Here is a 13,756-nt window from a genome sequence, read left to right on the forward strand (position 1 = left end):
CCATTCTCCTGCCCGTGTTTGTCTATGGAGATTGCATGGCTGTGTGCTTGATTTTTTTTTTATACACCTGTCAGCAACGGGTGTGGCTGAAATAGCCGAATCCAATAATACTTTTGGCCAAGCAGTGGAACTTAGTTTTTACACTACTTGACTCATCTTAAAGAAGAGGAAGGTTGGGACTGAGGTAATAAGACTCACCTTAAAGAAGAGGAAGGTCGGGACTGAGGTAATAAGACTCACCTTAAAGAAGAGGAAGGTCGGGACTGAGGTAATAAGACTCACCTTAAAGAAGAGGAAGGTCGGGACTGAGGTAATCTCATATTTCTCTGATACCTCTGGCACTGCTTCTGCCTCCAGCTGGAAGACAGAGGAGGGTAGGAGGGAGGAAGGGGTGGAGGGAGAGAGAGAGAGAAGGGAGGAAGGGGTGGAGGGAGAGAGAGAGAGAAGGGAGGAAGGGGGAGAGAGAGAGAGAAGGGAGGAAGGGAGAGAGAGAGAGAAGGGAGGAAGGGAGAGAGAGAGAAGGGAGGAAGGGAGAGAGAGAGGAGGAAGGAAGGGGTAGAGGGAGAGAGAGGAGGGAGGGAGGAAGGGGTAGAGGGAGAGAGAGGAGGGTAGGAGGGAGGAAGGGTGAGAGAGAGGAGGGAGGAAGTGATGGAGGGAGAGAGGAAGGGAGAGAGAGGAAGGGATGGAGGGAGAGAGAGAAGAAGGGATGGGGGAGAGAGAGAGGAAGGGATGGAGGGAGAGAGAGGAAGGGATGGAGGGAGAGAGAGGATGGGATGGAGGGAGAGAGAGGATGGGATGGAGGGAGAGAGAGGATGGGATGGAGGGAGAGAGAGGATGGGATGGAGGGAGAGAGAGAGGAGGGAGGAAGGGATGGAGGGAAAGAGAGAGGAGGGAAGGAGAGAGGAAGGGATGGAGGGAGAGAGAGAGGAGGGAAGGAGGGAGGAAGGGATAGAGGGAGAGAGAGAGGAGGGAAGGAGGGAGGAAGGGATAGAGGGAGAGAGAGAGGAGGGAAGGAGGGAGGAAGGGATAGAGGGAGAAAGGGGTAGAGAGAGAGGGAGGAGGGTAGGAGGGAGGAAGGGTGAGAGAGAGGAGGGAGGAAGTGATGGAGGGAGAGAGGAGGGTAGGAGGGAGGAAGAAAGGGAGAGAGGAGGGAGGGAGAGAGAGGAAGGGATGGAGGGAGAGAGAGAGGAAGGGATGGGGGGAGAGAGAGGAAGGGATGGAGGGAGAGAGGAAGGGATGGAGGGAGAGAGAGGATGGGATGGAGGGAGAGAGAGGATGGGATGGAGGGAGAGAGAGGATGGGATGGAGGGAGAGAGAGGAAGGGATGGAGGGAGAGAGAGGAAGGGATGGAGGGAGAGAGAGAGGAGGGAGGAAGGGATGGAGGGAGAGAGAGAGGAGGGAAGGAGAGAGGAAGGGATGGAGGGAGAGAGAGAGGAGGGAAGGAGGGAGGAAGGGATGGAGGGAGGGCGAGAGAGGAGGGAAGGAGGGAGGAAGGGATGGAGGGAGGGAGAGAGAGGAGGGAAGGAGGGAGGAAGGGATGGAGGAGGGAGAGAGAGGAGGGAAGGAGGGAGGAAGGGATGGAGGGAGAGAAAGGACAAAGCAGGGAAAAGGAAGGGAGAAAGAGATGGAGTGAATGAGGGATCATCCACATAAATGTCGATACCCCTTTGTTCCCTTTCCAAGCCATCAAACAATGTCTGCATCCACACATGAAGAACCCCACTGCACCCCACTGAATTTCCCCTCAACACCAGGTTTATTTAGCCAGCAGGCATCACCCTTCAGGGAGAAAATAAAGCACACATTCACCACTTTGATATGTCTAACAAGCAAGACAAATGAGAGAGCAGAACAGCACCATCTCCTGCTCTGCTCGGGGTGCTGTGATCTATGATTGGTGATGGATAGTTGCTTTGTTCTTGACAGTGGTAATCCACCAGGATCAAATTAAAGGAACTGGTGTGACCACACACACCTCAAACTAACAGAGGAATAAAATAGTTCCAAGTTTTCATTTACTTTAAAATCATTAAATATTTATAAATATTTCTCACATGTTCAAGTCAATTCAATGTGTAAAAAACAATAGGCTTCATTTGAGGAAACACAATGATGTTTCTGATATTTTTTTTATTTTTATTTTTTTACCTTTATTTAACCAGGCAAGTCAGTTAAGAACAAATTCTTATTTTCAATGACGGCCTGGGAACAGTGGGTTAACTGCCTGTTCAGGGGCAGAACGACAGATTTGTACCTTATCAGCTCGGTGGTTTGAACTCGCAACCTTCTGGTTACTAGTCCAACGCTCTAACCACTAGGCTCCCCTGCCGCCCCGATCAACAGGGGTTAACTTTTTTATTTAAAGGTCAAGTTAGCTACCGTCCTACACTGGAACACACACAAACAGGGCTTTTAAAGCTACACCGGAGCACCACAAACAGGGCTTTTAAAGCTACACCGGAGCACCACACAAACAGGGCTTTTAAAGCTACACCGGAGCACCACACAAACAGGGCTTTTTCCCCCAGGCAAAGAAGGAAAGAAAACAAACATTGATGCACAAATTGACCCAGAGAGATTGTTCAATCATATTTAGCGAGCACATATTGTAATCCATAAATCACTGACCCAGGCTGTCGCAGCCAGCCATTACAGACAGGCGATTACAGACTTCCCTTGTGTCCTGCCTGGAGCAGAACGCTGCTGTTGGCGTTCCTGATCCACGAGGCATTATGGCTGACAGACACAGGCTATATGAACACAACCGACATCAACGCAGTGAAATACTGCTATGAGGATGGAAAAACACAGTCACTAAATATTTATAGTAAAATGCTTGTTTCCATGTGACACGGGTAATAACAGTGCTATTGATTGGTCAGAGACAAGCGAGGCTGGTACAGGAACTGCAGACTCGTATATGTAGGAATATTGTTCATAATTTGGAGAGAAAAAATAACTTGAAACACAAATTAAGAAAAAAGCTGTTTTACAGTGTACAATATGTAGGATCAAATATCAATCTACTGCTCGTCCAACTATTTATATATTCTTAATTCCATTCCTTTACTTCTGTGTGTTGTGTTTATTGTTGTGAAATTGTTAAGATATTACTTGTTAGATATTACTGCACTGTTGGGAGCTAGAAACACAAGCATTTCGCTACACCCGCAATAACATCTGCTAAACATGTGTATGTGACAAATAACGTTTGACAAATAGCATGTGATTTAAAATGACACCATATTCCCTTATATGGGGTGGCAGGGTAGCCTAGTGGTTAAGAGCGTTGGACTAGTAACCAGAAGGTTGCAAGTTCAAATCCCCGAGCTGACAAGGTACAAATCTGTCGTTCTGCCCCTGAACAGGCAGTTAACCCACTGTTCCTAGACCAGTTAACCCACTGTTCCTAGACCAGCTGACCCCACTGTTCCTAGACCAGTTAACCCACTGTTCCTAGACCAGTTAACCCACTGTTCCTCGACAAGTTAACCCCACTGTTCCTCGACAAGTTAACCCCACTGTTCCTAGACCAGTTAACCCACTGTTCCTAGACCAGTTAACCCACTGTTCCTAGACCAGTTAACCCACTGTTCCTAGGCCGTCATTGAAAATAAGAATTTGTTCTTAACTGACTTGCCTCGTTAAATAAAATAAAGATAAAATTAAATATAGTTAGTGTACATAGAACATTGCACCTGTGGGCTCTGGTCAAAAGCAGTGAAGTATGAACGGAAATTTACATCTTCTAAAATCTCAGGATATAAAATAAATGGGAAAAAAACCTTACAAATAAATAATAATATGACTAACTTGTGATCTACAGCAAAAGTGGACCACAAAACATAGAAAATATTTAGCGTACTTAATAACGGACAACAAACAAATATATATATATATAAAGATAAATAAATGTTAAATAAAATAAATAAAAAGTTAACTAGGCACTCAACGATATGTAAGGTGAACCATTTAAATAATCTTCCCATGAATCTCAGAACGGGATGGATCCTAAAGGTTTTAGATGTATTCTGGGTAATACCAATCCCCCCCCCCCCCCCGAATACATCTGTTTTTTGTAAGTTTGCTTGGCCATAGTATACCTTATTTGACCAAATAAAACTCTGAATTAAATGGAATGATTTACACCTTCCTAAGTGTGAGGGGGGTTTAAACCTCAGTTTGTCCAACGGACAACCTCTTACAAATAAAAAAAATAAGAACAATTGGATCTGGGGCTTTTGCAGTGACCTTATTACTGCCACACCGGCAGTCATGAGTCAAGTCAAATTCAAAAGTTCTACTTCTACGTGACCGTTAAGTCATGGTAATCCCCTTTTATACACTCAGCACCTGCTTTGGTTGTACCCAACTTGCCAACTACCATCAGAACCTAATGGCCTGGTACTCAGGGCTCTACTGTCCCTCCATCAGGTTCTAATGGCCTGGTACTCAGGGCTCTACTGTCCCTACATCAGGACCTAATGACTTGGTACTCAGGGCTCTACTGTCCCTCCATCAGGACCTAATGGCCTGGTACTCAAGGCTCTATTGTCCCTCCATCAGGACCTAATGACTTGGTACTCAGGGCTCTACTGTCCCTCCGTCAGGTCCTAATGGACTGGTACTCAGGGCTCTACTGTCCCTCCGTCAGGTCCTAATGGCCTGGTACTCAGGGCTCTATTGTCCCTCCATCAGGTTCTAATGGCCTGGTACTCAGGGCTCTACTGTCCCTCCGTCAGGTCCTAATGGCCTGGTACTCAGGGCTCTACTGTCCCTCCATCAGGTCCTAATGGCCTGGTACTCAGGGCTCTATTGTCCCTCCATCAGGTCCTAATGGACTGGTACTCAGGGCTCTACTGTCCCTCTGTCAGGTCCGAATGGCCTGGTACTCAGGGCTCTATTGTCCCTCCATCAGGTCCTAATGGACTGGTACTCAGGGCTCTATTGTCCCTCCATCAGGTCCTAATGGCCTGGTACTCAGGGCTCTACTGTCCCTCCATCAGGTCCTAATGGAGTGGTACTCAGGGCTCTACTGTCCCTCCGTCAGGTCCTAATGGCCTGGTACTCAGGGCTCTATTGTCCCTCCATCAGGTTCTAATGGCCTGGTACTCAGGGCTCTACTGTCCCTCCGTCAGGACCTAATGGCCTGGTACTCAGGGCTCTATTGTCCCTCCATCAGGACCTAATGGCCTGGTACTCAGGGCTCTACTGTCCCTCCATCAGGACCTAATGGCCTGGTACTCAGGGCTCTACTGTCCCTCCATCAGGACCTAATGGCCTGGTACTCAGGGCTCTACTGTCCTCAGCGATGCTGTTGGTTCATTGATCGTGCAGGGCGGCTTACAGTTAGCCTACAATTAGTGAATTTGTATTTCAATAGTCTAGTAATAGGGAACGTTTTATATTTTTTCCATAATTAAATTGGGTGACATATTACCTTTAGCTATACAGAATATCAATATCTCACCGCTGTGCATTTCCATCTCCTCCTCTCTCGCCTTTACTCCTTCCCAGAGCGCACAGACGGGCTGTCAACAGTTTAGTGAAAAGGGTTTCCTTGCGAACAGATTTTTACTTTGTTTCACTGCAGGAACAAGGTTGGAGGGCCCGTGGCTTACAGAGTTTGGGTGGAATATCACTGGGTAGCTGCAGGAACAAGGTTGGAGGGCCCGTGGCTTACAGAGGTTGGGTGGAATATCACTGGGTAGCTGCAGGAACAAGGTTGGAGGGCCCGTGGCTTACAGAGTTTGGTGGAATATCACTGGGTAGCTGCAGGAACAAGGTTGGAGGGCCCGTGGCTTACAGAGTTTGGTGGAATATCACTGGGTCGCTGCAGGAACAAGGTTGGAGAGCCCGTGGCTTACAGAGGTTGGGTAGAATATCACTGGGTAGCTGCAGGAACAAGGTTGGAGGGCCCGTGGCTTACAGAGTTTGGGTGGAATATCACTGGGTAGCTGCAGGAACAAGGTTGGAGAGCCCGTGGCTTACAGAGTTTGGGTGGAATATCACTGGGTAGCTGCAGGAACAAGGTTGGAGAGCACGTGGCTTACAGAGGTTGGGTGAAATATCACTTGCCGGGCAGCGACAACATGCAAACAGTGGAGTGAAATAAGTGTTGTTATAATTATTTCTCAGCTGCTCATATTGTGCTCTGCTTTAAAACCCAAGTATCCGACAAAACGGACTGGTGAGAAAGCTGTGGGGTCCCAATTCACTATTAGAGTACAGATAACATGTATTTCCCCCTGTTCCTGTTCCTGCCCCCTGTTCCTGCCCCCTGTTCCTGTTCCTGCCCCCTGTTCCTGCCCCCTGTTCCTGTTCCTGCCCCCTGTTCCTGTTCCTGCCCCCTGTTCCTGTTCCTGTTCCTGCCCCCTGTTCCTGCCCCCTGTTCCTGTTCCTGTTCCTGCCCCCTGTTCCTGCCCCCTGTTCCTGTTCCTGTTCCTTCCCCCTGTTCCTGCCCCCTGTTCCTGTTCCTGCCCCCTGTTCCTGTTCCTTCCCCCTGTTCCTTCCCCCTGGTCCTGTTCCTTCCCCCTGTTCCTGTTCCTTCCCCCTGGTCCTGCCCCCTGTTCCTGGTCCTTCCCCCTGGTCCTGTTCCTTCCCCCTGCCCTCTGTGCCTGTCCCCTGCCCTCTGTGCCTGTCCCCTGCCCCCTGTTCCTGTTCCTGCCCCCTGTTCCTGCCCCCTGTTCCTGTTCCTGCCCCCTGTTCCTGCCCCCTGTTCCTGCCCCCTGTTCCTGTTCCTGCCCCCTGTTCCTTCCCCCTGTTCCTTCCCCCTGTTCCTGTTCCTTCCCCCTGTTCCTGCCCCCTGTTCCTGTTCCTTCCCCCTGTTCCTGCCCCTTCCCCCTGTTCCTGCCCCCTGTTCCTGTTCCTTCCCCCTGTTCCTGCCCCCTGTTCCTGTCCCCTGTTCCTGTTCCTTCCCCCTGTTCCTGCCCCCTGTTCCTGTTCCTGCCCCCTGTTCCTGTTCCTTCCCCCTGTTCCTGCCCCCTGTTCCTGTCCCCTGTTCCTGTTCCTTCCCCCTGTTCCTGCCCCCTGTTCCTGTTCCTGCCCCCTGTTCCTGTTCCTTCCCCCTGTTCCTTCCCCCTGGTCCTGTTCCTTCCCCCTGTTCCTGTTCCTTCCCCCTGTTCCTGCCCCCTGTTCCTGGTCCTTCCCCCTGGTCCTGTTCCTTCCCCCTGCCCTCTGTGCCTGTCCCCTGCCCTCTGTGCCTGTCCCCTGCCCCCTGTTCCTGTTCCTGCCCCCTGTTCCTGTTCCTGCCCCCTGTTCCTGCCCCCTGTTCCTGCCCCCTGTTCCTGTTCCTTCCCCCTGTTCCTGCCCCCTGTTCCTGTTCCTGCCCCCTGTTCCTGCCCCCTGTTCCTGCCCCCTGTTCCTGTTCCTTCCCCTGTTCCTGCCCCCTGTTCCTGTTCCTGCCCCCTGTTCCTGCCCCTTCCCCCTGTTCCTGCCCCCTGTTCCTGTTCCTTCCCCCTGTTCCTGCCCCCTGTTCCTGTCCCTTCCCCCTGTTCCTGCCCCCTGTTCCTGTTCCTGCCCCCTGTTCCTGTTCCTTCCCCTGTTCCTGCCCCCTGTTCCTGTCCCCTGTTCCTGTTCCTTCCCCCTGTTCCTGCCCCCTGTTCCTGTTCCTTCCCCCTGTTCCTGCCCCCTGTTCCTTCCCCCTGTTCCTGCCCCCTGTTCCTGTTCCTTCCCCCTGTTCCTGGTCCTTCCCCCTGTTCCTGGTCCTTCCCCCTGGTCCTGTTCCTTCCCCCTGCCCTCTGTGCCTGTCCCCTGCCCTCTGTGCCTGTCCCCTGCCCTCTGTGCCTGTCCCCTGCCCTATGTGCCTGTCCCCTGCCCTCTGTGCCTGTCCCCTGTTCCTGTCCCCTACCCCCTGTTCCTGCCCCCTGTCCCCTACCCCCTGCTCCTGCCCCCTGTTCCTGCCCCCTGCTCCTGCCCCCTGTTCCTGTCCCCTGCCCTCTGTTCCTGTCCCCTGTTCCTGTCCCCTACCCCCTGTTCCTGCCCCCTTCCCCTACCCCCTGCTCCTGCCCCCTGTTCCTGCCCCCTGCTCCTGCCCCCTGTTCCTGTCCCCTGCTCCTGTCCCCTACCCCCTGTTCCTGCCCCCTTCCCCTACCCCCTGCTCCTGCCCCCTGTTCCTGCCCCCTGCTCCTGCCCCCTGTTCCTGCCCCCTGCTCCTACCCCCTGTTCCTGCCCCCTTCCCCTACCCCCTGCTCCTGCCCCCTGTTCCTGCCCCCTGTTCCTGTCCCCTGTTCCTGTCCCCTACCCCCTGTTCCTGCCCCCTTCCCCTACCCCCTGCTCCTGCCCCCTGCTCCTACCCCTTGCTCCTGCCCCCTGTTCCTACCCCTTGCTCCTGCCCCCTGTTCCTACCCCCTGCTCCTGCCCCCTGTTCCTACCCCCTGTTCCTGCCCCCTTCCCCTACCCCTGCTCCTGCCCCCTGCTCCTACCCCTTGCTCCTGCCCCCTGTTCCTACCCCTTGCTCCTGCCCCCTGTTCCTGCCCCCTGCTCCTGCCCCCTGATAATGGGTAAAAATAAATAAATAAAAAAATAAATAAATAAATAAATAAATATATATATATTCTAAATCGAAAGTCCTTTTCCATATTAGTAAAGACCAGATTAAATTGAGAATAGTCTGGTGGGTGAAAATATGACCACTTGATGAGAGAACAGCTGTGCAGCCGGAGGCAAGGAACAAGAGCACAAGCTTTTTCCCTCAACTTTCTCAACTCATCAATAGTCTATTGTCCCATCATGCAGCCTATGTATGTGTTGATTTCTAAGACGGTCTAAAGTGTGTATCATTCACAACTACAGCTGCTAAATAACTCTAAATCTGGTGTTTAGGACCTGTTTCAAATGGTCACTTTTACCCTCAACAGAGCCACTTCCTATTTTTTGTTGTTGAAATAGCCACTACCAAAGTAAAAATAAATAAATAAATAAATATATATATATATATATATTAATTAGTATGTTAAAAAGAAACAGAGGCATTTTAATGAATCATATGAAGAGGCCTTGGTCCTCCTTTCTTTTTGATGAGCAATTTACCCCTTTTACCAAAGAGCCCCTTCTATCTACCATAATGTACCATAATGTACCTTAGTAGTTCTTCGCTTCCTCCTATTTCTACTACCAAAGAGCCCCTTCTATCTACCATAATGTACCATAATGTACCTTAGTAGTTCTTCGCTTCCTCCTATTTCTACTACCAAAGAGCCCCATCTATCTACCATAATGTACCATAATGTACCATAATGTACCTTAGTAGCGCTCACCTTCCTCCTCTTTCTACTACCAAAGAGCCCCTTCTGTCTACCATAATGTACCATAATGTACCATAATGTACCATAATGTACCTTAGTAGCGCTCACCTTCCTCCTCTTTCTACTACCAAAGAGCCCCTTCTATCTACCATAATGTACCATAATGTACCTTAGTAGTTCTTCGCTTCCTCCTATTTCTACTACCAAAGAGCCCCATCTATCTACCATAATGTACCATAATGTACCATAATGTACCTTAGTAGCGCTCACCTTCCTCCTCTTTCTACTACCAAAGAGCCCCTTCTGTCTACCATAATGTACCATAATGTACCATAATGTACCATAGTAGCGCTTCCCTGCCTCCTCTTTCTACTACCAAAGAGACCCTTCTGTCTACCATAATGTACCATAATGTACCATAATGCACCATAGTAGCGCTTCCCTTCCTCCTCTTTCTACTACCAAAGAGCCCCTTCTATCTACCATAATATACCATAATGTGCCATCATGTACCATCATGTACCATAATGTACCATAATAGCGCTTCCCTTCCTCCTCTTTCTACTAGTTATAGCCACTTCCTATGTTCACTCGCTCCATAACGGGAAACACATCCGTCTTCATGTATTCAGATAACGTCAATGATATTCTTCTTACTACTAAATCATATGATATAAAATAACAGCACAGGAATTATAAATATATATAGTCTGCTTATAATGAACTAGCGGACTTTGGCACGGAGCAGAATCAGATCACAGCCAGTAGACCAACTCATATTCTGTTCTTCTGAAATACATTTCCTTCATATCATCATGTTTCTTTAGACCAGAATCTAAATAAATCCTGGATTTATTGTGACGGTGTAATATCAGTTATTTATGAGACCTTTTTGTTTCATGTGATGCTCCAGTGGCTTGTATGGTGGAGGCCTAGAGATGCTCAACGTGTTGAATAACTGGCTGACAGACTGTCATGACGTCCACAGCCAGAACCAAGACTTAAAAATAACTGATGTTGGAGGGAATTTTGGAACTTAACTCGTATGCTTAAATTCAGTACAAACTAAAAATGTACAGAATTCATTTATACAAAGAGACAAAAACTCATAAATTCTACAGCACAATGGCAGAGTCATGTCTTTAAGTGTAAAACTAATTAATGACTCAATAATACAGGCCTTCTGGGAACGTTATGATGTCATAAAGGGATGGGCGGAGACAGGAAGTTGGCTGTCAGAACTATTACAGTGTAAATGTACTGTTAATTCATCTGTCTGTATATGTATGTCAGAGTAGGGGGCAGTGAGATGCCCGATGGGCTGTACTATACTCTTCTCGTTAACTATGTTGAAAACACGCATATTTCAAACCTGGAAATCAAGCAATACTCCATTGTTAAGACAATGGAAAAATCATGTGCTTCATTATCTACACATTGAAAGAGCGTGGGCGATGGAGAGGAACAAAATGGCAGAGAGTAGAGAACAGGTGGTTCTGGCAAGGAGTGATGATGTTCATGTTTGTCTATATCATTATTTAGGATGCTTAAGACAAAAGCTTATACTATACTGAATAAAACAATTTAACAGTGCAGAAAGTGTGGCTTCACATTTAAAAAAAATCTTCTTTTTTTTTAAAGTGTGCCTTCTAACGGGATTCAACCTCACGACATTCAATTACCTGACTGTCCCCATAGTTCCCGACTCTACCTGCTACACTACCGGTCAGCTGAAACTATATTTGTAAGTACGGTGTCCAATAGAGGTCAGTGTGTTTGAAAGCAGCTTTGAGTAGAAGAAAACACCAGAACCACAGCGAAATCAGTGGGATCTCACAGTCTGCAACACACGGTTTGAAAAGCAAGTGGGCGGCAGGGTAGCCTAGTGGTTAGAGTGTAGGGGCGGCAGGGTAGCCTAGTGGTTAGAGCGTTGGACTAGTAACCGGAAGGTTGCAAGTTCAAATCCCGAGCTGACAAGGTACAAATCTGTCGTTCTGCCCCTGAACAGTTAACCCACTGTTCCTAGGCTGTCACTGAAAATAAGAATTTGTTCTTAACTGACTTGCCTGGTTAAATAAAGGTAAAATAAAATTAAAGAGTGATCAAATGATGCTTCGGATATTGATGACGCACTTCTGAAAAAAGTGATACACACATCGACACACTGTGCTTCAAAGTTAGCTGCTTAGCGATTTCGACTCGAAGCTCCGGTATCTAATTCAACATCACTACATGTAACCTCCATCACAAGGTAGAGTATGTGTATCAGGCATCATGTAACCTCCATCACAAGGTATAGTATGTGCATCAGGCATCATGTAACCCTCCATCACAAGGTAGAGTATGTGTATCAGGCATCATGTAACCCCCATCACAAGGTAGAGTATGTGCATCATGTAACCTCCATCACAAGGTATAGTATGTGTATCAGGCATCATGTAACCCTCCATCACAAGGTATAGTATGTGCATCATGTAACCTCCATCACAAGGTATAGTATGTGTATCAGGCATCATGTAACCCTCCATCACAAGGTATAGTATGTGTATCAGGCATCATGTAACCTCCATCACAAGGTATAGTATGTGCATCATGTAACCTCCATCACAAGGTATAGTATGTGCATCATGTAACCTCCATCACAAGGTATAGGATGTGTATCAGGCATCATGTAACCTCCATCACAAGGTATAGTATGTGTATCAGGCATCATGTAACCTCCATCACAAGGTATAGTATGTACCTTGATAAACATGGTGTGTTTGTTCTCCTTTGCCAGCTCTCCCATCACATCGTTCATCTGACTGCACTGAGGGGCCCATGCTGCCTGGAAGTGGACCACCGTCAAGAACCTGGTGGAACAGAGAAGTCCCATTAGATTGGAACGGAGTTGGTCAGTGATCTCGTGCATGATCATCGTTGTATGGGAAGTAAGAATGAATCAGTTAGCTTGGCCTATTGATGGTAGACAGTAGCTGGCAAGTGTGCATGCGTGTCCTACATCTTTAGTGCACCGGTGAGGCTCAAAGAAGAGACAGGTGTCAGATCTCAGCATAGCAATAATAGGTCTAAAACAGCACAACTTTATAGTGACCCACAGATTCACATGCTAAAGATGTAGGACATTCATGCACACTTGCCAGCTACTGTCTACCATCAATAGGCCGAGCTAAATGACATCCGTTCATTCTTACTTCCCATACAACGATGATCATGCACGAGATCACTGACCAACTGAACATCACCTGACTAGGACACTGGATCCCAACAGGTCTTCTGGAATTAAACATTATTTTTATAGCCTACTTGTAAATGATGGATTTCAAAAGCATAATGGACCTAGTTAGCAACCTAATTCTGAGATGGGCAGGCACCTGATGTTATGTAGGATAACAGTAGTCACGTCTGATAAAAGGAGGTTAATCTCTCCCTTTCATATAAGGGCTAGACCTAACGTTACATTATCAGGCATCGAATATAATGTCTGCCTAATAGAAGAGATCGCCGAGTCCTGCCATATCGTGACAAGAAATCCACATGAGTTCAAGACACAATAGCCTGACTGTTTATACCAGGTAACACACATCAGCGTGTACAATGATCAATTACATTCACACCATGTACAATAAACATGTAAGTTATTAGCTAGCATTCGAAAGCAAATATCCGCTAAAATAGCAAGCTAGTTAGTTGCACTTTCATTTGGAGCAGCTAGACAACATTAACTAGTTAACATTCCCTCTAACATGGGGATGCTACATCACGCTAGCAAACGCTAGATTTCGATATAGCAGAAAAGTAGCTATCACAGTAAGCTAAATATCACACGGGGCCTATTTGAATGAAAATCATTCCATGGCTAATGGCTTCAATGTCATATTATGAAATAATACACATACTTGCCAGCCTTTGATAGCAAGTCCTCAAACTGCTGCGAGGATGTTGCCTCCACTAAAGTCGCCATGTTTTCAGACGTGTGTAATCGCTCACCGAGTGATTGTGTTCTATGTGGATTTCCAGAAGACACAAACCTAACTGTTCTTTCAGACGTGTGTAATCGCTCACCGAGTGGTTGTGTTTCATGTGGATTTCCAGAAGACAAAAACCTTACTGTTTTTTTTCAGACGTGTGTAATCGCTCACCGAGTGATTGTGTTCTATGTGGATTTCCAGAAGACACAAACCTAACTGTTCTTTCAGACGTGTGTAATCGCTCACCGAGTGGTTGTGTTTCATGTGGATTTCCAGAAGACAAAAACCTTACTGTTTTTTTTCAGACGTGTGTAATCGCTCACCGAGTGATTGTGTTCTATGTGGATTTCCAGCTGATACAAACCTAACTGTTTATGCTTGTTAACGCTGAGCTGAACCGGGGTGTCGGAACGCAATATCATGGTTAATATGAAAAACACAGTGAAACCCTGCGCTAGATATGGGTCTGAAAACGTACCTCCATGCAAGGGGATGAGATATGCCACTGTGCTCCCTAATGCGGACTACAGTGGCATCTCA

General features: G+C 47.7%; 1 protein-coding gene across 2 annotated transcripts in view; it reads right to left on the minus strand.

Moving 5' to 3' along the window:
* LOC135536580 (glutaredoxin 3-like) overlaps positions 1 to 13,343 on the minus strand; it is a 40,034-nt gene extending 26,691 nt beyond the window's left edge. The window contains exons 1-3 of one of the 2 annotated variants that reach the window (XM_064962874.1): positions 13,145 to 13,325; positions 11,989 to 12,097; positions 283 to 357 (exon numbers count right to left, since the gene is read on the minus strand). In XM_064962874.1, coding sequence (XP_064818946.1) covers positions 283 to 357; positions 11,989 to 12,097; positions 13,145 to 13,209 — 249 coding nt within the window. In that variant the 5' untranslated portion in view covers positions 13,210 to 13,325. Of the gene's footprint in view, positions 1 to 282; positions 358 to 11,988; positions 12,098 to 13,144 lie in introns of both variants that reach the window. The other variant, XM_064962872.1, reaches the window with a different exon arrangement.
* Positions 13,344 to 13,756: the final 413 nt, after the last annotated feature.

This window comes from Oncorhynchus masou, unplaced genomic scaffold, assembly GCF_036934945.1.
Source record: "Oncorhynchus masou masou isolate Uvic2021 unplaced genomic scaffold, UVic_Omas_1.1 unplaced_scaffold_638, whole genome shotgun sequence".
NCBI lineage: Eukaryota > Metazoa > Chordata > Actinopteri > Salmoniformes > Salmonidae > Oncorhynchus > Oncorhynchus masou.